Source organism: Hydra vulgaris, chromosome 06, assembly GCF_038396675.1.
Source record: "Hydra vulgaris chromosome 06, alternate assembly HydraT2T_AEP".
Lineage (NCBI taxonomy): Eukaryota > Metazoa > Cnidaria > Hydrozoa > Anthoathecata > Hydridae > Hydra > Hydra vulgaris.
In genome coordinates this window covers 14,929,109-14,954,610 of record NC_088925.1, presented here as the reverse complement: position 1 = coordinate 14,954,610, position 25,502 = coordinate 14,929,109, and the positions used below count along the sequence as shown (strand labels likewise).

Sequence of the window (25,502 nt, the reverse complement as noted above, 5' to 3'; positions counted from 1 at the left end):
AGTCATCAAATGAAGATGAAACAGTCGTAGAACCAAGCGATGTTGATTTTTCTGTAAGAAGAGAAAAATCAATAACATGTTGTTCAACAACTGTCTTATCCTCACTTGACGAATCTAAAAGTGCATTTACTTTTCTATTGATACCTTTCCATTTTTTACATTGGATGCCATTTAAAAAAACACTGAATTTAAGATGTGAGTTATACTGATTCTTGGAAAAACACCACGATACTTACATAAGATGCCCGCTTTAAAAGGTGAACAAGGTGACAAGGCTATAAAGCTGAGTACCAAGTCGCTTCTGGACGTAACTCACTCATTTAAGTTTAATTGGGGTGATGTTGTATTTCTATATGGTTTAGATTTTAAAGTATTCGTGCCAGCCTGGACATCTAGTTTCACTATGGGTCAAACATGTTTAACGCGATTCAGACGTAAACCAAAAATACATTAAGTTTAACACGTGTTTATGAGGTTTTAAAGTAAAATTTAAGTGCTCCATTTTACTACTGGTTCACTTTCGTTGAAAAAAACTCACTATAATATTATACTACGTTTCCCTAGCGGTGAAACCATTAACAAAATGTAAACACTAACTGTTTTGACTCAACCCATCATTTGACACACGTATACATTGAATGCTGTCTGTATTTTTGTAGCTGCAGCTGTCTTGCTTGTTTTAGCAACCAATTTGTATGCCATTAAAACCTGTTTGTTATTAACTTAATATGCATTCTCAGAAATGTAATTTATATTTATTGTAGAAGAGAAAGTTTTATAGCTGCGTACTCAAACCCAACTTTCCAGAAATCAATTATTGCGAGAACAATAAAATTGCACAAGCCACCCTTTTAAAATAACTGTTATTTATACCAGTTATTTTTTCCTTGGAAAGTGTTAGTTTCGTCAATAAAGTAAAGATATCCGGAATGAAATTGATCAAACTGATGTTAAGTATTGTTGATGTTAAGTATTGCTAATTATTTTTTCAAACTGTTGTGCAATCTGAAAAAATACTTAACAATACGTGGCTTTCCATATCTAATTAACATATTGAGTAGCTTGTGCTGTACACAATATATATGCATTACAACCCTAATCAAAAGTTCTTACAGGATCCTATAAAAGTTTGAAAGCAAAAAATGTTTTTAGATTTGACACGCATTAAATTAAAATACGTGAGTTAAAAAATATTTATAGTTATCAAAGTTTTTCCATATTTTTTATGTTCCAAATTCCAATATGATTCTATAGAGCTTTTCTACTAGGGAAGTTCATATTCACGTGAAAATCTTACAAAATTTTTTTATATACAATTGTATATTTTAATATTTTTTGATGCAAGATGCAAGATTTTTTTTTAAAAAAAGTTTTTTTCACAAATAAATAAAAAGTTGGTATAACATCTCCTTCAGCTTCTACTTTTTAAAAGCTTCAAACCAAAGTTACTCCATATAAATTTATGTTTAAGAATTTATATATAAATTTATTAATATATAAATTCATATAAAATTTGTATATATATAAATAAATATATATATTGGGGCCCTGCGGATTAGAATTTTTTACATCAAGTCTAGTCTCGAATTAAATATCTGCTTAGCAATATATACATATTCACGCCACTGAATATAGGTATTGCTAAGCAGCACCGGCTTTTTTATTGGGGGAGGAGGGCAAACCGAGGGGGAACTCAAATTAATTTTCGTATCTTACATGACGTTGATTACCACCTGACATGTTATGCAATAATATGCAGCTTTTTATACGAAATTGTCAAACTAACATATCAATTATTAAGATAATTATGAATAACAGTAGGGATGAAAAGAAAGTAGAACAGAAATCAATTAAAAAGCAGTTTAGAAAACATTTTATGACTTTGCATTCTTTACAAAATAAATTAAACTATGAATTAAACTAAATTATTGTAGAAAAAAAATCGCGTGATGTGAACTTGTTATTGATATGTTAGTTGTAGAAATAGTTTTCCTGTCGTACAAAAAAATATGTTTTACGGAAATATTGTTGGTTTTTCATGTTATATTACTGCATCTATTTTTTTTTTTGAAAGCGTTCTTTACAAGTTAAATTGGTTTAGATTGTTAATTAATACGAAAAGGTTCGAAAAAAAATAACCCCACGAAAACTATATTCTATCACTATAGACAGAATGTGTTTAATAGTGCTAAATAACGTGTTTTATAGCGTTAAACAACGTGTTTTATAGTGCTAAATAACGTTTTTATAGAGCTAAATAACGTGTTTTATAGCACAACATAAAGAGATATATAGTGCACGTTTTTATTTTTAACAAAAGAGGATTTTTTTGTTTTTAAACTTGAATTAAAATTTTATTACTAACAGTAGTTTGCTACTTCGTTGCTGCGCAACGTTTGAAAAGATTTTATTAATAAAATAAAAGTCCAACTTTTTCGAATAATATTCAGTCGTATGCGAACTATGTCTTGTTGAGATGTTCGTTATTGAGCTCTTCTATGTGAACTTAGAGCCACAATTCTAACCCAAACAAAGGCTTTCACAAAAAATATTTATTATATGTGATCATATTAGTAATTAGTAACACAAACAAGTAAATGTAAAAGATATAAACACCAACTTACCTTTAAGAATGCAATGCTCAATACAAAATTAAACAAAGTTAATTGACACAATGTTATTTGTGAAACATTTGTTAGCTGTCATACTTTGTTGGGAATGCTTATCAAATTTGTTAAAAAAAAACTATTAAAAACTTTTAAATGCTCTGGCTCTTGAACAGGCAGTATAATGGCAATGAACAGGCATTATGATGCAATATACCCATGTGAAAAACTTAATTAACAAGTTAAAATTAAAAAGTTTTTTTCAGATAAATGTCATCCCGATCCGATGTTTGACCTTGATTCTTGTTGATGGAACTTAAACCTTTAAAAAATGATTTTAATAAGAAAATGAAAACTAATTCTGAAGTGATTATTAGTTTATTAAATAAGAGCAATTCCATGCATCAATGATTTTCATGCATTACTCTTATTTCATCAATGATTTCGATAATGTCTGATTAATAATGCTCAACTATCGGTAATGTTCTTTAATGTCTGATTAATAATGCTCAACTATCGGTAATGTTCTTTATCATTTTGTCAATATCATAATTGTAATAGGTATTTATTGGTATAAATACTAATTATAATTAGTATTGACTCTGACAAATGATCGGAAATATTTTGGAATGAAAGTAACTGAGTTAGATGGTTTGTGGTGGTAGTATGGTTAAGCATGTTGTTTTTGGCAATGTGGCTTTTTAAGTTTGTGGTTATGGAATAGCAATGGAGAGACGTTTGGTAGTTTTGACAGTTTGATAACATGATACGGGAATAATAATAAGATATATAGATGCAAGCTAAATATTTTTTCTTAATAAAAATATCTTCATAGCCTCTAAAGGCTTTTAGTTTATATTGCATATTCAAGATTAAAAATTAAGCCTCATAAATCTAAAGAGGTATAGCTTCACATGGTTTTAATTTTAATCCAAATATGTTTTAATACAATGTTCTCATGTCTTGTGGAATTTTGATTTTTCGGTAAAGGTTGTAAACTAAATGCTAATTTTTTTTGTTTTACTTTTTTTTTTAAACTTGTCTATAAAGGATTTATATTCCAACACCATTTTTTTACCTTAATGAAAATGAAATGTTGGTCAAAACAACCCAGAAAAAGTTATTCATGTTTGTAAGTGAAATTAACTTTTAATAAATAAAATTGCATTTTTATAAAACTTTAAATACATTTTTATAAAATTTGTTTTATAAAATATAACGTCCCTTAGACGTTTATTATTAAATCAGCTATGGAGCAAATTAAAACAGGTCTTACATTAAGTTATGCTAAGAATTGAATTTTTATAAAATTTTAAATATATTTTATAAAATTTGTTTTACAAAATATAGTATCTTTCTAAAATGTTAAATGTTAAAACAGATTTGAAACAAAATACAACAGGTCTTAAACTAAGATATTCTAAATAAATTACTTATGTTTTACTTAAATATTTGAAAATCTTGAATAAATCATTTACTTAAGTTTAAGTTATGTAACGTAAATCAGTAATTTTATATTGATAGAGTGGTTAGTTTTAACGGATATTTGTTGGAGTATTAAATTGATAGAGTGGTTAGTTTTAACGGACTTTTGTTGGAGTGTATTATACTGATAGAGTGTTTAGTTTTAACGGATTTTTGTTGTATTAAATTTTATTTGAACTAATATTAACACAAAAATGTTTTTTAAGCACAAATTATTTTTAAGTATAAAAACACCGATCATCACTTTTTTTAAACTATGCAAAATTGGTTGCTTTTAAAGCATGTAAAAAAGCCTTTACAATTTTTACTACAACATACAATGCACAAACGTAGATTTATGAAAAGATACAAAACCATATAGGAAAAGCCATTCAAATAAAAAAAAATTTGAACATTTTTTATTAAAGAAAATTTCTCTAAATTCAGAACTCCTTTATTATTCGTTAGTTTTTGAACAAAAGAAACCGCGCGATTTAGCTCCTAAAATTAAAAAAATGAGTGCAGCAGAATACTTTTTAATGATGTTTACCAAGCTCTCCATAAACCATTTACTCTCCATAACCCACTTACTTTTTAAAGGCATTAAATTTGTTAAAACGCAATTTTTTCAAACCCAAACCCATTTCTCACCAAAGCGTCTATTGCAAAAATTTAGAGGGAGCACTATTTAACAAAATTAAAATACCCATTTTTATAAAAAATTAGTTCCAGTAAAAAAAAAAGTTTTGATGATAGTTAAGAGGATAATAACACTAAATAACAGAGCCAACGACACCGGGGGGCCAGTGGCCCTGTATATATATATATATATATATATATATATATATATATATATATATATATATATATATATATATATATATATATATATACATATATATATATATATATATATATATATATATATATATATATATATATATATATATTCATATATATCTATATATATATATATATATGAATATATATATATATATATATACATATATATATATATATATATATATATATATATATATATATATATATATACATATATATATACATATAAATATATATAAATACATATATATATATACATATATATATATATATATGTATATATATATATATGTATATATATATATACATATATATATATATATATATATATATATATATATATATATATATATATATATATATATATATATATATATATATATATATATATTCTCCATATATATATAACCTCCATCCCCCCTCACCCCCGACCGTGGGGTCGGGGGTGAGGGGGGATGAGGAGGTTATATGAGGTGAGGGGGAGTGAGGAGGTTGTCGGAAGCGATCGACCCCGTTTTTTTAAATAATCTCTATTTGTTACACGCAAGCTTTATAGTAGAATTTGAGCATAAATTTTGTTGCCAATTCTAAACTGCCTTTTTTTTTAAAAACGACCCCCTTCCCCCTAAAAGTTTTCACGGTACGGGCCTGATATATAAAATATGAAAATTATAACTTTATTTATTATTTATAAAAAAAAGCATTTCAATATTATAAATGAGAAATGTATATTTATTTATATGTACTAAATGTAATTACTTTACATTATTAAACAAATAACAAAATTTAAGTGATGTTGCCCACTGAGTTTTTGAATGGCTATAAAGCTCATTACATTACAAAGCAATAATTTCTTTTTCTTTTTTTTTTGTCAATCACATAACACAATAAAACTTCAAGCATCGACTCAATTTACAAAGAATAATATATACAAATAAATTTTAGGAATTCGGCGTTGATTATTAAAAAGTTGTTGATGTAGTACTGTTATTGCAAGACTAATAAACATCCGAACAAATCTCTTACAAAGTTTTTCGGATAAAGCGCAACGATTAATTATGGCAAATAATTTTACATTTTCCATGGTAATTGACAGAATAAAATAGCCTATAGAACTATGTTAGATTTTTCTATAAAATCATTTTGATTTTAAATCAATTTTCATTAAAAAATTTGACGTCACATAAAGTTTTCTTAAATTTCAAATTTAATTGAAAAAGTATTTGGCTTGAGCGTAAAGTATTAATTTTTGATGAAAAATTTTTCAGTAATGGTATAGTTTTTTTATATTGTGAACATTTGTGAAATGGGCAACTGTTGTTCTTTTAATGGGTTTCAAAAAGTTGGAAATGATGAAGATAGCAACGATAGTGAGTAATTTACAGATTAAGTTTTTTTTTTCAGTTTTGTTTTAATCAAATATGAAAAATGCTACAGATAAAAACAGCGAGTTTTATTGTAAAACTTTGCAATGCGCAAATAAATATTCTTTTATCCGTTGTATGAATAAATATACGAAATGAATTTCACCGAAATACAAGTACGGAAGCCCAAATTGTTGGAGAAAAACGTAATATAACTTTACTTTGGAAGGTTTTCCATAAGATTTAAAAGAGAAAAATCTTTGAATTTTTTATCAACTCAAAACAAATAGATAAATAATAATAAATTAACTACACCAATATTGTTTGTAAATATAATTTAGTAGATAAAATATCGTAATTATCGTTATTATTTAGTTTTTGATTTGATAAAAAAGGACTTTAACTATTTTATTGTTTTCATTCTAGTTTTTATATTGTTAAAATATTTTATAACTAATCGCATTTAGTTAAGTTAATTATGCTTAAACAAACCGACAGACAAGATATATTTTATTTTTTGTTATGTTTTATGCAAACAAGTTTATTTTGTTCTGGTTTCATGAGCAATCAATATTTGCTAAATTGCATAAATGTTAATCGCATAATAAGGCAGTATTGAACTGTTAAAATGTGTCGTCTAGTTTCAGCTTAATGTATGTATATTTGTTATATTTGTTAAAACTAAATAAAACAGAAAAAACAAAGAAAATTAAAGATGTTTTTTAGAATAAAAGATCAAAAAACTTTACATCAATTAAAAAAAAATATGTTCGAAAATTTGTGGTGTCCAAAAGTTTTGAAAAATAGTTCTTAATTTAGGAATTTTCGGTGCCGTCCAGGTACTCAAAGAAATTGTAAACTAATTCTTATTTGAAATGAGCTAACAAAACTGAAATAAATGGCAACACTAGTAAGATCTTTAAAAAAAATTTTTAAATAATACAAATTATACATATCTGTACTAGAAGTGGAAGTAAACCAATATTTTGTTATAATCGCAATAAATTTAATAGACCTTTATTTGCCATAGGTGTTTCCAGAACGGATTTGAAACGCCCTACAATGGTCATAGACTTCATAGGATAGTTTTAAGACGTGTTACATCTGCTCTTGGACGGACATTTTAACCAGTTTAACGAATATGCTTTAGACGTCTAAATAATGCTTTCATATCATGTTAACTGCAACTTTACACTCGTATTTTTCGCAATGTTAAAAATATTTACAACTGCATGTTTTTAACGTATTTTAAATAAAAACTAGTACTACCGTGCCCACTAGGCACGGGACATAAAAAAAACAACGTCTTTTGAGCGTTTTGGACGTTTTTTGAACTTCAAAAGACGTCTTTTTTTAGGTCCCGTGCCCACTGGATATTGATTATTTTACTATAACTTTATTTAAAATATTCAAAAGAAAAAAATTAAACTCTACCAGAACTTACTTACATAAATAAAATTAACTCAATTAACTCCAAAATGGCATACCTATAAAGCTTGTAATGTCAAAACCAACTTTTGTGCAACATTCATTTTTCTCAGGTAATTTCTTATCCTGGGTTTTATTTGGTAAACATTGCCAGCAGTCCAGTTCATGTTTAAGAACTGCTAAAAATTAACTTAATAGGATAAACTTTTAGCGCATTTAATAGGTTTATTTCTTATAAGTAGTTAAGTACCTTTGGTTTCTTTACGTTTGTAGCCGATCTGTGATTAATTAAGCATGGTGCAATGAAGCTAAGTACATTTACCTTAATTGTGATGTTCCTAAAAAAATAGGTTCAAATCTTTGATTAGGAACTCCTTGAAGTACACTTCTTGGTCAATCACTAAGCAAGTCACTTCTAACAGGTAGTAACTCGAAGTGTTATTACCTGTTAGAATTGACTGAATGTAAGTTAGCTCTTGCCATCGACACTAAAATTAGAGTTTATATAGTTTTGTAATAATCGCCAAAACTAAAGCTATAAGTTAATGTACGGAGTTTTTGTTCGTTTATAGCATATAATAGGGTTCTTAACATTTTTCAATATTCAAAAAAAGAATTTAAGTCCGAAATTAAATATTTTTACGGCTTTTTCTTAGCAAATTCTTGTTATGCTTTTGTTATCGATTTTTTTTTAAATTTGAGCTCTCTTCTTTGGAGTGAACTCGATCACTTTCCTGACTCTCAAGATCGAGATATTTAAAATTGATTACTTTCCTGATTCTCGTGATCGAGATATTTAAACTCAATCACATTTCTAATTCTCGAGATTTTTGAAACAATATTCTTCCAAAAAAGGGATTTGCTGCAAACAATTTACCTTTTTTTATAGTAAAACTTGCACAAACGTGGTTTTAAACTTCCACAAACTTGATTTTAATTTGATTAGATGCTAATAAGATTATTTCCGAAAAAAATAAACATTAAAAAAATAATGGGCTTTTTGATATTCACAGATATCAGGAAGCCCATTACTAAAAATTAAATAACTGATGAACATCAGTGCCAAATAAAGATGTATAAAATTTTGTGGTAAAATTTGAAATATAGTGATAAATTTTTAATCTTTATTATTATTATTATTATTTCGATAAAAAGTACTAAATACTTTAGGGTTTGGGTGGGAGTTTTAGATATTGGTCTTGGGTTATTGTACCAAAATTCATAAGATATTTTGAAGTTTTTGCAGGGTTTGACAACAGTCTTATTTAAAAAGGTTTCACAACATTTTTAGTTAAAATTTAAATTTAACTAAAATTTTACTGCTCGTGTGTGACCATTCGGCAAATTTTTGTCTTTAATAGTTACTTTTTTGAAATTTATTTTTACTTTAAAAGGTTTGGGGAATTAAAAAGTTTTATGTTTATTAAAACACCTCACAAGATAAAACAATTTACAAAACTTTAAATGATGTTAAATTATTGTAGTTAAATTTCAATAAATGAGCTAGGAAGGAATTAATAATATTGTTTTAAAAATTTATCAATTTGACTATGTGAGTGCAAAATATTGTTAGATTACACGATGTATAAAATGTCTTTCATTATATATTTTACTCATGGTGCAAAAATAAGTAGGTCGGAAAATTTTATTTTATTTTATGATTTTCTCTGAATACTTGGTTTGGCTTTTAATAAGTTTATAAAACAAATAAAAAGTCGTCTTTTAAACGTGAATATCGTAAAATAAAATTTGAATAAAAATAAGTTAAACTTCAAAAGTCCTCAAAAAATTTTTTATTAGAGATCGTTAATTTTTTTTAAATCTTTGACTGTTTTGAAAAAATTGAGCATGAAACAATATACAAACGATGTAGTATACAGGCCCGTAGCAACGGGAGGGGGGGCAGCAGCGGTATTACCCCCCCCCCTTCCTTCCACAATCATTTTTCGAACAAACGGATGCAAATTAAGAAATAAAAGAAAAAAAAGCGTAGAAAGGACCTAATTTGTTATCCGTATTTTCGGCGTAAGTTCCTTTGACAAAAAGTTTTGACCTACTACTATTTGACCAACCCAGTAATGTTGCTCCCCCCCCCCCCCCCCATATAATTTTTGTCTCTACGGGCCTGTTATATAAAAAAACACTTCTAGGTGCTATATTATTACTTTTCAACCACTATCTGTCAGGATCTGGTATCTGTTAGGATCTGTTATCTGTCCTTAAAGAACTTAATTAATAGCCAGCATATTCTATAAAGGACTTTTAATTTGTACAGAAAATTTTATTTTGCACAGAAAAAAGTGGAACACACCACTAACACCTGCGCCAAGATCTGTTACAAAACTGGGAAATCTTAAACCGTAGCTCACTCTTCCCCATCCTCCCACTCCCTATTGCATTTACTGTACACTATATTTCTTGTATCTAATTTTAAACTAAAGCATGTAACTTTTATTTTAGAAAAAAGTTATTTTTCTGTAAAAGAGTAAAATTTAAAATTACTTTAAAAATTGTCAGAATAATAGTAACAAGAAACCATAACAACAAATGTCACAAAATTAACGAAATATGTATGAACTTTGTATGAAATTAACTTATCTTGTATAAATTAATTGTAAACTAGAGTATATTGATTAGAATGATTATAATTCCATCGGACTCCTGCTATGATGACTTGATAAACTTACTTCCATTAAGAATACATTTGAAATCTTTATAGATATTTTTAAACTTTTTTCCATAATTTTTATAGTCAATTTTTTTTTTAATGATTTGAAATGCTTTGCAAAGCACAACTGAATAAGATAAACATCCTGATTTTCAAATATACTTTTTTATTTGTTAGGAAATTCCACTTTGCTGCAAACATATTTCTGCGATGGAGATTATATTTTAATGGATTAGCGGATGCGTTTTTTATGTCATCTCTTATTAAATTGTATTAAGATTGATTTTTTTTTTGTGTATGATAAATCCTGACATACCAATACAGTAAAAATAATTTTATTATAATCGGAAACCCATTGATTATCCTGACTTTTAGAGTTGATAAATCAGTTATATTTTTCTGTATCTATAACATTTGCCATCAAGGAAAGCATTTTTATGGTTCCAGAACTGAGTTACTTGAATTTTATTTTTATCAAAGTTGAGCATAGCATAGTGAAAGCTATAATGATATATTTATTTTATTTTTAAAAACTAAACTGCAAAGATATTTAACTGACAAAAAAAACATTAAGAAACCTCTATCATTTTAAAATCATATAACATGAGAGGAATAATAATTTATAGAGAAGTACCAAAAAACTATAATGCAGGATTGGATATTAATTACCCAAATATTGGCATGTATCAGCAAACTATTGGTATGTATTATTCAATTACTAGCTAAAATCAAAGAATGACGGTAACATTGACGAGCTGCCATTGTTTAAGTTTTACGATAATTTTTATGTAAAACACTTAATTGTGTAAGACATTGCACTTTTACAACTTTATGCTAAGTTTATGCGAAGTGTTGGTGTTCATGCTGTAAAAGCTTGTCGTTTGCTGTTTTGAAAACCTTTGTAAAAACTACCTCAAAATTGGACGTATATAGCTTAAGTACCCTTGAGTTTTTGCGCTTTAAACAGTTGCTTGAATAACTAAATAGTAGGCTCACAATTCAAATCCAAACTAAAAAAAATAACTCATAATAATAAATAAATATAAATTAATAATAAAAGTTATACATAATAAATAAGTAAATAATAAAATATTTTTTAATGTAATTTTTATTATCATCAAATAATATCAAAGAAAACACCACATTTATTATAGGTCTCTTCTATGAATGAAATTCAATGTATTCTATACGAATATGGTTGTTTAAAATACATCTTGGAAAAAAAGTTTAACTTTATGAAAAAAAGATAATTAAACCCTAAAAAGAGTTTAGTTTAATTTAAACTAAAAGATAATTTAAACGCTTAAGATAATTTAAACTTAAAAAAATACCATATCTTTTAACTATTCTGGCTAAAATATATAACTTTAAGTCATTTTTTCAGTTTTTAGAGTATTTAGAAGTTTATAAATAAAATATTCTGGCTTCTAACATGTGTAAAGTGAAAATTATTAAGACAAATGACAAAATCGTAAATAAAGCGAAGTAAAGCTAAGCACAATGAAATATGCCAACGACCCATTTAGATTGAATACTTTTGAATTGGAGTTGCTATAGCCTTTAAAACCTTTGTTGCTATTTTATATAAGAAACCATTCTTTAGTGTTCATGGGCGCCAAACAACAAAATAATGTCTTTATAATAGTATTTTATTGGCTGTACTATAATACGCTGTATTAACATAATTTTAGAATAAATCAGTTTGAGGCTTAATAATTTATAATAATATAACGCCTCAAAAATAATTATAACAAACTAAAATAGCGTTGTTTTTTATTATTTGTCTGTCTAACTTTTAAAAAATGTAAATCAAAATACTAATTCATAGTTTATAAACTATTATAACTATTTATTATATTTAAGCCATTTAAATTATTTTTGACTTAAAAACTCATGTTTGACTTACGTTTTATAACTTAAAAACTTAATAAAATGTTTTAATGTAGTTTTTATCCTGCTTAGCTTGAATGAACCCCTTTGTGTATTTATTAAATATTTTGTACACTATCTTGTTAAAATTATTATAACATTTTGAATAACTTCAAATTGTAATAAATTTAACTTGAATGTCCACCCTAATACGTAAAGCTAATGCATTTTATTACAGAATAACGCATTAAAGGATTTTAACATTAACAAATCCCAAAGGTAAATACAATAAAGAACTTCTTTACTTTTTCTAATTACTTTATCTTCTGCGAGTTTGCGTGTTTGAATTGACATCCCTTTTGTTGCATTGTAAAAGCTTGTTAATACATAACTTTATTTTAATGTTTTAACAATTAACGGAATTATTACTGTTTAAATTTAGACTTCTGCAAAAAGAAATATGACTCTGTAGCTAGTTTATTTATTTAACAAACATAATTTAAAAAAGTGCATAAGAAATTCTAAACTTTTACAGACATAAGCTATTATTGTAAAGTAACAGCGAAAACAAAAAATATCGATTAATGAATTGGCGAGTATAAATTATAATGGGCATTAATAAGTATGCAAAAATCTTCTTGAGTTGGTTGAATGGTTATGGTTAGTGTAAATTACAAGTAAAAATTATTACTATAAGATAAAAAAAAAATAGTTGGCGAACAAGTTATAATTGTATAAATTAAATAATATAGTGTTCATAAAATAACAATTAAATTTGTTTACACCAAATTAAAAAGTTATGGGTGACAAGCTTGTATCAAATGATATGCAAAATGCATACGAAAGCTCACATATTACATCCTTTGTTGAGGTGATCGAAATCACTGATCGATATATTTTAACAGAGGTTTTTGAACATGTTGACAAGACATTTGACTACAATATTGTTGAAGACACCAAGACCCCTATTGAAGTTTTAGATATAACTCACATATGTGAAAATATCACAATGCTGAATTATATTGATATTGATGAAACAGGTATGCAACTAATTTCGAAAGTTTTATTTAACTTTATTCATTCCTTTTAAAACACGACCCGCTTGCTAATTACTGTTTAAGTTGAGTGCATACGAATGCGAGGAGATCTACCGCTTAACTGGTACAATTTATTAAATAAATCAATTCTCCTTTTTTATTCTTTAACCTTAAAACTCCGAAACGTTGTATTCATAACTGTATTGTAGTTAATGAATTACTGTTACAAAAATTAAATAGCCCATTATATAAACGAAAACACGAGAGTATTATTTCATTAACAAAACTTCGCATTAAAAACACTTATCAAGTTAATATGGGGGTAACGCTTTTTTCTATGGAAATGTAAACATATGTATTTACATTATGTATTACATGCATTTACATATATAATAATAATAATAATAATAATAATAATAATAATAATAATAATAATAATAATAATAATAATAATAATAATAAAAATAATAATAATAATATATATATATATATATATATATATATATATATATATATATATATATATATATATATATATATATATATATATATATATATATATGCCTGTCGTTAAACCCCACACAAGGTAAAGTTATCTCATTTATTATATATTAGCAGAGTGCGTGTGTGCGTGTGTGTGTGTGTGTGTGTGTGTGTGTGTGTGTGTGTGTGTGTGTGTGTGTGTGTGTGTGTGTGTGTGTGTACTTGCCACTTTAATTTTTGGATGGTAAAACTAAAAAAAAAAAAAAAAATAACAACATCAAAAAAAATTTCTAATTTTACCCCCGTAAAGATATGATAGGAATGCGTTATTGACAAATAACTGTGCAAATAGTAATTCGATTCACTTTTAAAAGTTAAAACTGTGAGAAAATAGTTAAATGTGTTGGTTACTGCCATGAGTTTTCCCACAGAATTTTCTCTCGCAAATTTATTCAATAGTTCAGGATTATTACTATGGCTTTTTGTCTTCATTTTAGGTGTGCTACTGACGTGTCGAAGTAAATTCAAAGCCCATCAGAAATCGAATGAAAAGAAAAACGATAAACTACAAAATGACGATATTAGTACAAATAGCCCGACAGCAAACGAAATAAGTAAAAAGCGTCGCCTAAGTTTTCTTAGAAAGCGAAGAAAGTACAGCAACAATAAAGATGAACAAATAAATTTGTTGAACGAAAATGAAATAAATAAAAACAAAACTGATAAGATACTTAAAGTAAAAGAAGACGATAGTATTGTTAAGTTTAAAACATCTATTACTTTAAAAGACTGTAATAATTCACAGGATGATTCAGAAAAATCTCCACCAATTTTTTTAAACGAAAAGAACTTAATAGACAAACCCGAAATTATTAATAAAGAAGAATCACATTCTATCAATAAAAATATAGTGTTTAAAGCAAAAGTAAATAAACAAAGTAATGAAAATTTAAATAAAACTCAATTTGGTGCCAATACACCATGTACGGATTTGGTTAATCTGTTGGATAAAAAAGTTGATAAGAATGATATAGCCAAGCTTGAAATAAATGAATCTGAAAAAAGTTACACTAATAATGATAAATCTATAGTTGGCAACACATTATCTTCAAGAGTAACAGCACTAAATGTACATAATTTTAACAATACTTATGAACAAACCAGTTTCAATAACTACACTGAAGTTCTTGCTAAAGTTGTTGTAAATGACTCAGTGCAAGAAGCTAGTGATTTATTAAAAAAGAGTGCTATTGCCTCTGATATTTCATCTAGAGATCAAATTGTTGAAGACACCAAATGTAAAAAACAATCTCAATTAAATAAAAATCAATTGGCATTTTTACCAGATGTTGATTATTTACCTTCAAATAAAATAGATAAAATAGATTCATCTGAATGTAACAGTAATTCCATTTACAAAATAAACTTGGATGACAAAATTGAAAACATTGTACCATCATCTGTTCTTATTAATGATTACTCTGATGGTTCTAATGATTTAGTCATTTCTACTAATTATAATAATAAAAATAAAGCTAAACCTAAAGCAGAAGTAAATGGTATTTTTATTGATGAAAATCGTAATTTTCTTAGGGATAAACATCATATAAATAAAAAAAACACTGATAGACCTTTGTCAGGGTATGCTGAAAAACTAGCTGAGTTACTAGCAGATGAAGATGATCTTGAGTTTCCTGAATCAGACGAGGAACTAAATGAATCAGAGAAGATTGTTAAAAAAATTTCAAATGTTACTTCTGTTGAACCAACACCAGTATCCACCCAAGAAATCAATAATTTCTCTAATGTTGATAAAACAGAAGAAAAATCAGTTGCAAGCTCAACTCCTAATAAAAAAAAAAATAAGCGAGGTAGAGCAAGAGGTGATAGGCCTATGAGTCTTTTTGAGCAGGATATGTTAAATGACATTTTGAAAGTTACTAAAAACTTTGAACGTGAAGAAGATGAAAAGTCTGTTAATTCAAATAACATTGAAGGTAATGGCGTAGATGGTATTGACACTGATGATGAAATTTTAGAAGATGAAATTCTGCCTGTAAAAGCCACAATTGAAATCTTAAGAAATAACATTGTGATGCCTCAAAGAAAAATTTCAAATTATTCAGACACTTCATTTGATGATTATATGCGATCACACAACACTCCATTAAATCATGTAACAAATGATCGACGTAAGTATTTTTACTTTTGATAAAAATAGTTATATGAATTTTTTGTTTAAATGTTTGCTAATCAGTTAAAGTGCTTTGTTTTTTGTTCATTGCTTTTTTATTTAGTACTAACAAAGAGTGCTTTGTTAAAAATAAGATGATGGTGATATCCTTTTTTTTTTTACTTTTTTACTTTACCGATGGTAGTAATGGGTTATTACCAATGGTTAAATATTGATGTTAAGACAGCCACTCAGTTTTGATGTCTTAGATAAGCATGGATATTAAATTAAGTTTTTATGTGATTATCACACATTTCTTCTTATATAAGTTAGTTAATGGAACAGTCTTACAATAAGGTTGGACAATACAGATAGTAATGTAAAGCAAGTCTTTTTTTCTCTACCCTGAAAAGATATCCTTGTTATTTAGATTGCCCAAAACCTCATTCAATGTGCATACTGCAGCTTTGAATAAAAGGTTTCTAATAGTTCTCTGATAGAGTGTATAGTTAATGTGAGCCACACATAACAGTGTATTTATAATTTACATAAAAAAATTAGTGAAAAAATTCAATTATAAAGTAGAGGTATATACTGATAATATAAAATATTACCATACCAGAAATCTTTTTTTTTTCAACTAAAAATCATTTTGTAGAGTTTGACCATGACATTTTCTATTGTTTGACCTTGACATTAACAGATATTACTTATATGTGACTTGATATTACTGCTTTTATTGATTCTCATCAGTTGTAAGTCAGTTCTCACTCTTTTAAATATAGGTTTTTAAAGAAGGAGAAAGCATTTTAAAGGTTTTCTCAAACAAAATCTAAGCGTTTTATCTTTTCATCTTTTTCACAAGAGCAGTTCTCTATGAACAAACTTCTTTTTATGATTACAAGAAATCAGTGAAAAATGGTCTGATGCTAAAGTCTCTGATAAATAATCTCATATTTTATCTTAGAATTCAGGTTCTAGAGACTTAAGGAAAACTTTAGCAATGTCATTATGCAAAGAAAAATTCAAGATTTTGTCTCTCATATATGGGCCTTATTACCTCTCCCAATGTTAAGAACTTTTCATCTAATTCCACTATTGAATATTTAACAAGTGCTTAATTGCTTGAAGTCAGCATCTGTGGTACTAGTTTTTAAAAATTCTGGAGGTCCCTTTAACCCAGACGGTTTTTTTACTATTATTATAAAAGATTTTATCTAACAGACTTTTAATATTTTTTCTTGATTCTAATAAATTAATCTCTGACAATTAATGTGAATTTCAATTTTCTTGTTCTACTGCTAACTTATTAAATGTTATAACCGGAAAGTTCTATTGTGCATTAGATGGAAGAACTGAAGGAAGGGCTGTTGCTCTTGACATATAAATAAATAGAAAAATTGACATAAAGTTCAAAAAATATTAAAAAGTTGACATAGAAAGGCTTTTGATAAAATCTGGTATGTCTTTCTTTCCCATAAGCTCATTGATAAACTTTATACAGACTTATATACAGAGAAGTTTAAAACCTTATTTAATTGTTGTCGGACCTGCTTTTGTTGCCGAGCATGAGTAACTGTTCTTTCATGCTCAAAAACTTTTATATAATTTTTTTTTCTTTGAAGATTGGTATTTTGAAATTCTTCATGTTTTATAATTTACAGTTTAAAAATTCTCTGTCAACTGCATTCTTGCTCATTTTTTTGCTGCTAACTTCCAACTGAGTGATTGGTTGTAAAAACTTCCAACTTAATGATTGGTTGTAGTAAATATGTTTGTGAGTAAACATATGAAAATAAATAAACATCAGTGCTTTAAAGTTCTTTCTTGTCTTCGTGTTTACTTATAATACTTTTTGAGTAAACATGAAGACAAGAGAGACTAGTTTTTCCCTTAACCATCAATGCTTTAAAATTCTCTTTTGTTTTAATGTTTTCCTGACTCTAACAATTCACAGTTATTTCAGTTTTCTATGAAATATTATTTTGCACTTCAACTCTCTTATTTACTTTTTCTCTCAATTTAAATGGTGGTTGCCTGCAGCTTTGTTGTAATTAAGTTTGTTAAAAAAAAAATGTTCAAATAAATTTAAAATAGTACAAATTGTCTGTTTTGGCTGTGATTATCAAAAACATAGTATAGAAACAAACTTAATAAACAAGGAACTCATATTTTACTAAAAGCATAAAATTATTAAATTAGTCCTAATTTAGATATTAATTTACTAATTAATCCTAATTAAACTTGTTAGGTAGAATAGAAATAATTATCTTATTTATAAATATCTATCTTATTTATAAGTAACTATCTTATCTATAAATGTATAGAAATTTATAAATAAGATTAGTCATAAACAAATTGATAATCTTAATAGGCAAGTAATATGCAAAACCAACAGAGGTCACAATTGAAATATTAGAAGGCAGTTGTTTGAACACTCTTTGCAGAGACACAATCTGATTAGTTGGTAATTAAAATTCTTTATTGATGCAAGTTTTGCATCAATAAAGAATTTTAAGATAAATAAAAAAAAACAACAGTTTTCAGATTCTTTTTTGAAACATTCAAGAATTCAGCTTTAATTGTTATTACTGTTATTTGGTTATTATTTTTATTTTTCAAAACAATTTCACTTTCAATAGTACTGCAGGCAACTGCTTTTTAAGTTGGGTTGTTTAAGTTGTTTAACTATAAAATAGAAAAGAGTATTAAAGAGTAAGAAAACAGTTTACAATGACTTAAAAACTTAAGTTAAAAGACTTGTACCATAAATTACATGAGCTAGGAAAACATAAAGATGGGACAAAATTTCAAAGTACTGATGTTTAAGGAAAAAAAACTACGCACATACACAAAAGCAAACATGTTTTTTGAGTATGAAGGAACAGTTGCAGACTGGTTATAGATTAAAGGACACTCTATAACCAGTCTTTAAAAATTGAGCCTTTAGCTGGGGTAAGAGACACTAGCTCTTTTATGTTGTCACCATTGTAGTATTAGTAGAAAAGAGAAAGGGGTGCCTCTGATAGTACAAAAAAGACTTAAGCCTGGTTGCTAGAGCAGGTCTAACCACATTTAAATGTATTTTGAATTGTGTTTTGATTATTTTATAATTTTTTTTATATGAAATAATAGAACCACAGCATTAATCATTTTTTTATTGATTGTAGCTTTAGCCTTACGAAAAGCTGCAGTATTAGATGCTGGATGTGGTATTTTGAAGGCTGGAATATGTGGAGAGACAAAGCCATCTTGTTACTGCCCATCAGTAATTGGGGTGCCACGTCGTTTTTCTCAAGATGTTAGCAAAATGAAAAAGCCTTATTATGTTGGTGATGAAGCATGGGAAGTAGCAGGGATGCTTCAAATAGGTAAAGATATTTAATTTACATTATCTAATTTTAGAAAATTTTTTTTGTAACAATAAATAAAAGATGTCTTTAATGAGTTTGTATTTAAGTTTAAATATTATATAGTTTGATATTTAGTACTAAAATTGTAAATTTGATAAATTTATAAATATTTTTTAAATTTATAAATGAAAATATATATAATATTTTTTAAGTTTATTAATGTCATTATATATATATATATATATATATATATATATATATATATATATATATATATATATATATATATATATATATATATATATATATATATATATATATATATATATATATATATATATATATATATACACTTATCATAAAAACATAGAGGTTATCTGTCTGTGGACATTTTCGTTTTCCGCTGTAAACTCGAAAACTATAATTTATAGCGAAAAAGTAAAAAAATGAACTTTTTTCTAATTCAATTGGTGGGTAATCTTGGTGAAAAAAAAATTTTTTAAGTTAATTTAATAAGAGCTTATTATCGTTTTATTAAATAAAAATGTTATAAATAATTAAAAAAAAGGGCCATTGTACTTTTATTTGATGTTTTTTGACATCATTAAACAGTTTTTTGTTCCATTTCATTTTGTTGTCAAAAAACATCAAATAAAATCCTGTGTATAACTACTGATTTTACATTTTATTTTACATTGTACTTTACATTTTATTTTACTTTATATTTTATGTTATATTTTACTTTATACTAGATTATATTTTATACATAGTGGCTGGGTATTCAGTGGGCATTGTAGAGGTTTGGCAGCAGGTTACATAGTGGGCTATGTAAGGGGCAGGTAGCCCGCGGGCATTTTAGTAGTTATGTAGCAGGTAATGTAACTTGAGATTTAGCGTGTGATTAACCCAAAGGCTTTATAATAACTATGAGCAGACTATGAGTTAGTTATGTAGCACGTTATGTATATTGGCTTATGTCCAAGAAACAATAAAAAACAATTAAAACTAATAAAAAGCATCAACCAATTCTTTCCGCGAATGTTCAGGCTATCCTACTAGTATGTGTATATATATATATATATATATATATATATATATATATATATATATATATATATATATATATATACAGCAGTGGCCAAAAAATTAAGGCACATCATAAAAAATAACTCAAAATTTGCAGTGTAAATTTTTATTGAATAAACACAATAGAAAATGTAAAACAAATGAAAAAAAATAGATAAAAATTATCAAATATTGTTAATATTCAATAAAATAATAGTTATAGCACCAAATTATAGCAATAGTACAGTTTAAATGACTTGAATGTTATAATTCAATACTTTGTCGGATGTCCCTTATTAACAAGCACAGTTTGTATTCTTCTTGGGATTCCATGTAATGTTTTACAAAATTCTCGAGTGATTTCATTAGTCCACACTTCTTTAACTTTTTGAAGATGTCCTTCAGATTTTGGCTGATGTGCTGCAACTTTCTGCTTCATTATATTCCAGCAGTTCTCGATAACATTAAGATCGGGTGAACTTAAGTCAATTTTATCATCAGTAAACCACTTCTTAACTGTTTTAGCTGTATGACAAGGTGCTGAATCTTGCTGGAAAATGCTGGTTTTAGTAATTTCCATGTGCAGTTTCACTTTATCTTTCAATACACTTAGATACTTTTGTGCATTGACTTTTTCACCTTTTTTAAAGATGTGCGACCCGCATTGGTCTTGCGCTGTGATTGCTCCCCATACCATGACTAAAGGAGGATGTTTTACTGCTTTTATGGTATACTTTGGATTCAGGCGTTCTCCCATAGGTCTTCTAACATAATTATAGCCCGTGCTTCTAATCTGTTGAAACGTACTTTTGTCTGTAAACATTACGCGTTCCCACCATTCCGGTGTCTTGTCTTTTAAACTCTTACAAAATTTAATCCTAGCTTGAAATTGAGATGGAGTTAATAAAGGTTTTTTAGCTGGTCTTCTTGCAACTAGACCAAAGTCATAGCACAACTTTCTTCTAATTGTTCTCGAACTAATAGTAAGTCCTCTTTCAATAGCAAGTTGTGATAACCTTGCAGATGTTATGTGGGGCTCACTATTAACAACATTCTTTAAAAAACGGTCTTCTCGTGATGTACTCACACATTTTCTACCATAATTTTTGCGATTTGAATAGTCTTGAACACACGTAAAGCATTTTGCACGGCACATCTTGATATTTTTAATTGTTTTGCTATACTACTTTGAGAATAGCCCTCCGAAAATAGTGCATTTATTTTACCTTTAACAAAGTTATTAATATCACGCTTTTTACCCATAATATCACAACTGACACGTGCAGAACAGGTATTGGTTCAGATAAATCTGATCAGCATGTTTTCAATTGCCATAAAAATGAACCTTTTTTAAATTATTTCCAATGTTAAAACTCTCAAATGAGAATTTACTTCTTATTTATGAAGCTTGCCTACTTAAACAGGGACATGACACATTGAACATATAAATACAAAGTAATTATTTTCACAGTACTTTTAAAATTTCCTTAACAACAAGAATCAAGTTATACTCTATTTTTGTCAATTATAGTTTTTTATATAAACCTTAATTACTTCCTTTTTAAACTTTTTATATGAAGTTCAATATAAAGATTTTTTTATAGTTTTGTAAATCTTATACACAGCCGAAGATTATATAGGAAAGGCCTTCTGTGTTAGAGAAAAATTTAAAATATTTGTCAAAATTTAACTAATAAATATATTTTACTCATCTTAGTTTGAATAGTTTTTCTTTTGTTACCTGGAACTTTTACTCATATTTGTTAAAAAAATTTTGGCTAAGCATTTATATATATATATATATATATATATATATATATATATATATATATATATATATATATATATATATATATATATATATATATATATATATATATATATATACACACATGTATATATATATATATACATGTATATATATGTATATGTATGTATATATATGTATATGTATGTATATATATGTATATGTATGTATATATATATATTTATATATATATACATGTATATATATATGTGTATATATATACATGTATATATATGTATAGGTATATATACATGTATATATATTTATATATACATGTATATATATGTATGTATGTATTTATGTATATATATATATGTATGTATATATATAAATATATATATATATATATATATATATATATATATATATATATATATATATATATATATATATATATATATATATATATATATATATATATATGCACATATAATTTTACAAAATTTTAAATTAAATTTAAAAAATATAAATTTAAAAATACATGTCTATTAAAAAAGATATGTTTTAATATGCTACCTTTTATCTATTTAATTTTAATTTTTTATTTTCCGAAGAGCATCCCATAAAACAAGAAATTAATAACTGGTCTGATGTAACTAGTATCATTGAACATTTAATGGAACATGAGTTGAAAATTAATGACAATGAGCATCCAATTTTAATGACAGAAATGGGACTCACTTCTAAAAAACATAGAGAAAAATTGACTGAGGTAAGCAAAAGAAAAAGTCGTGAGTATAAATATATTGCTTATAATGATTATAGTAATTTAGAAATGCTTTAGTTTTTTTTTGTCATAATAAATGTGTATGTTCATATATCCACATTGAAGAATGTAATATCATATATTTTTTTTATTTTTCCAATAATCAAGAAGTAAGCAAGGTCCATTTTCTATTTCTAAATCAAAGTCACTTTTTCTCCCTTGGCTTTTAAATTGGTAAAAAAAACTTCCTATGAATTACAAAATATTATGGTTATTATTAATATTTATAATATAAATATTTATGTGATTAAACAAACTAATTCAAATGGTTTCACTGCACATACTAAGGGTTAATAATCATGTCTTCTTGCCTTGCTTTTAGACAGTGAAATATTACTTTTAAAATTGTGCTATTGTATTATTTTCCTTCTTACTCTGTACAAAAATTATTGCAATAGTAACACCTGTTTTTTTTGTGCATCGTCTTTAACTTAAAAATATGAATGTATGGGAAAATTTTCATTTTAGAATTGGTATCAAAAAACGATTTCATTCTGAATTATGATTAAAAACTTTGTCAAGAACCTTTTAAGAATTACAGTGTGTAAAAAATAGTGCATTTAAATCTTTTTAAAACCAATTTATAAATACAATAAAAACATGCGTAAATTGAAAAATAAAAATTTACTTTTATTTTTAATTTAAAATATATTAGAAAGGTTTTCTAGTCACTTAACTTTCAGACACAAGTAAGCATTACAGCTGACGATTGTTAATATAACTTTTTTTTATTACAGATAATGTTTGAACAATTTGGTGTTCCATCATTTTATCTAGCAAACCAAAGTGTTCTTGCTTTGTACTCAATGGGAATGATGTCTGGTGTGTGTTTGAGTTCTGGTTTTTATAATACTCAAGCTATTCCCATTTATGAAGGACATACAATTCCACATGGTATATCTCAACTTGATATAGGTGGAGAGCAAGTAACAAACTATCTGGGAAGATTGTTACAACAATCTGCACAGCCAAGATCATTTAGTACTTCTTCTGAGAAACTTGTACTTAACTCAATGAAACAAAGCTTGTGTTATGTTTCTCAAGGTACACTAATTTATATGCAATATTTTATAACTATATTCACTTAGGTCTTCTTAAATTAGGGAATATTGTTATTAAATCTTTTTTTCAATAAAAAGAATACAGCTTCTATTCTAGAGCCTTATAAATCAATGTTTGTACATCTGAATATTTGTATATTTAGAATGAAGCACCTATATCTGTAAATTTGTATATTCAGAATGAAACACCTATTTTTAATAAGAATATATTTTTGATAAAAATTTTCTTTTTTTCAGATTAGCACTATCTGATTTGCTAATATTAGTACACACAAATACATTTAGTTCAAATGTTATATTTTTAAATAGATGCTAAAAAAGAAGAAACTCTTTACAAAACTCAATCGAAAATGTATGAATCCTATGTATTACCTGATGGTCAGGAGATTGAAGTAGGTGCAGAAAGATTTATTGCACCAGAAGTTCTCTTTGATCCACATTTATTAGGTTTAAACCAGCCAAGCACAACACAACTAGTCACACAAACATTGGAGTTGTAAGCATGATTTATATTGCTAATTTATTAATTAAATTTTAAAAAGCAATTTAAACTAATAATTGGTTTTTTGATTTACTTAGGGTAAACTCCGAACTGCGAGACATATTTTTGCAGAACATCCTAGTAACTGGTGGTAATACAAAGCTCAAAGGATACAGTACAAGACTTGAAAAAGAACTTGCTATAGAAAATCCAAAAATTAAAATAACATGTGCCGACGATCCCTTATTAGCAACTTGGATAGGTGGTTCCATTATGTCATCAATATCAGCCTATCGCGATCAATGGATGACAATCGATCAATATACTGAGCATGGTTCTAAACTTGTTCATATGCTTTGCTTTTAAGGCTACTTTAAATTACTAGGAACTTGCTTTAAACCACTATGAAATCTATTGTCTTTCAAATCTCCTTGAAAATTTACTGTTATGCGATCTCTCTGCAATTAGTTGTGAATAAAACTTTTTTTATTTTTTTAGTTGTTGTGAATAGTAATAAGAGTATTTTTTAATTTTTTATTCGAAAATTTTACAACAAAGTTTCCACTCAAATAAAATTTATACGCGTGCTTACGTGATTATTTTCACTTTCCGTTTCTCATCCAAAAGCGGTTTCCGTAAAAAACCGGATAAGTGGAAATTGACTTACAGAAATTTTTTTTTATTTTTTTTTTTTTTTTTTTGCAACGTTAAACGCACTTTAAATGTAAATTAAGACCCTGCCATTCACTGCCCTTTTTTTAAAGTTTTCAGTTCAAATTAATTATACTTCAGAAATATTTAAGCCACATTAGTAGGTTGACATAAGATTGCAACCTGAAAACGAATCCAAAACCGTATATATTTTTTCAATTTTTATCCTTGTTTACTAAAACTGTAAAGCGTTCAAAAAAGGAGGGTGTTCTAAACTTTATATAGCCGTACCTTTTGAAGCGCCTAAATAAATAATGATAAAATTTGAAATTTAATTTTAAATTATGATTCTATTTTGGTTGTTTTCCTTCAACCAGAGTGTT

At 26.5% G+C, this 25,502-nt stretch overlaps 1 protein-coding gene across 4 annotated transcripts in view; it reads left to right on the top strand.

The window, feature by feature from the left end:
• The window catches only part of LOC100201545 (POTE ankyrin domain family member J), a 35,889-nt gene extending 10,830 nt beyond the window's left edge, over positions 1-25,059 (top strand). Inside the window, exons 1-8 of one of the 4 annotated variants that reach the window (XM_065799312.1) lie at positions 3,567-3,738; positions 10,551-11,073; positions 14,260-15,954; positions 19,106-19,306; positions 22,715-22,872; positions 23,664-23,970; positions 24,297-24,483; positions 24,567-25,059. In XM_065799312.1, coding sequence (XP_065655384.1) covers positions 10,977-11,073; positions 14,260-15,954; positions 19,106-19,306; positions 22,715-22,872; positions 23,664-23,970; positions 24,297-24,483; positions 24,567-24,834 — 2,913 coding nt within the window. In that variant the 5' untranslated portion in view covers positions 3,567-3,738; positions 10,551-10,976 and the 3' untranslated portion in view covers positions 24,835-25,059. Of the gene's footprint in view, positions 1-3,566; positions 3,739-5,726; positions 6,284-10,550; positions 11,074-12,549; positions 13,283-14,259; positions 15,955-19,105; positions 19,307-22,714; positions 22,873-23,663; positions 23,971-24,296; positions 24,484-24,566 lie in introns of those variants that run through there. The other 3 variants (XM_065799314.1, XM_065799311.1, XM_065799313.1) reach the window with 3 other exon arrangements.
• Positions 25,060-25,502: the final 443 nt, after the last annotated feature.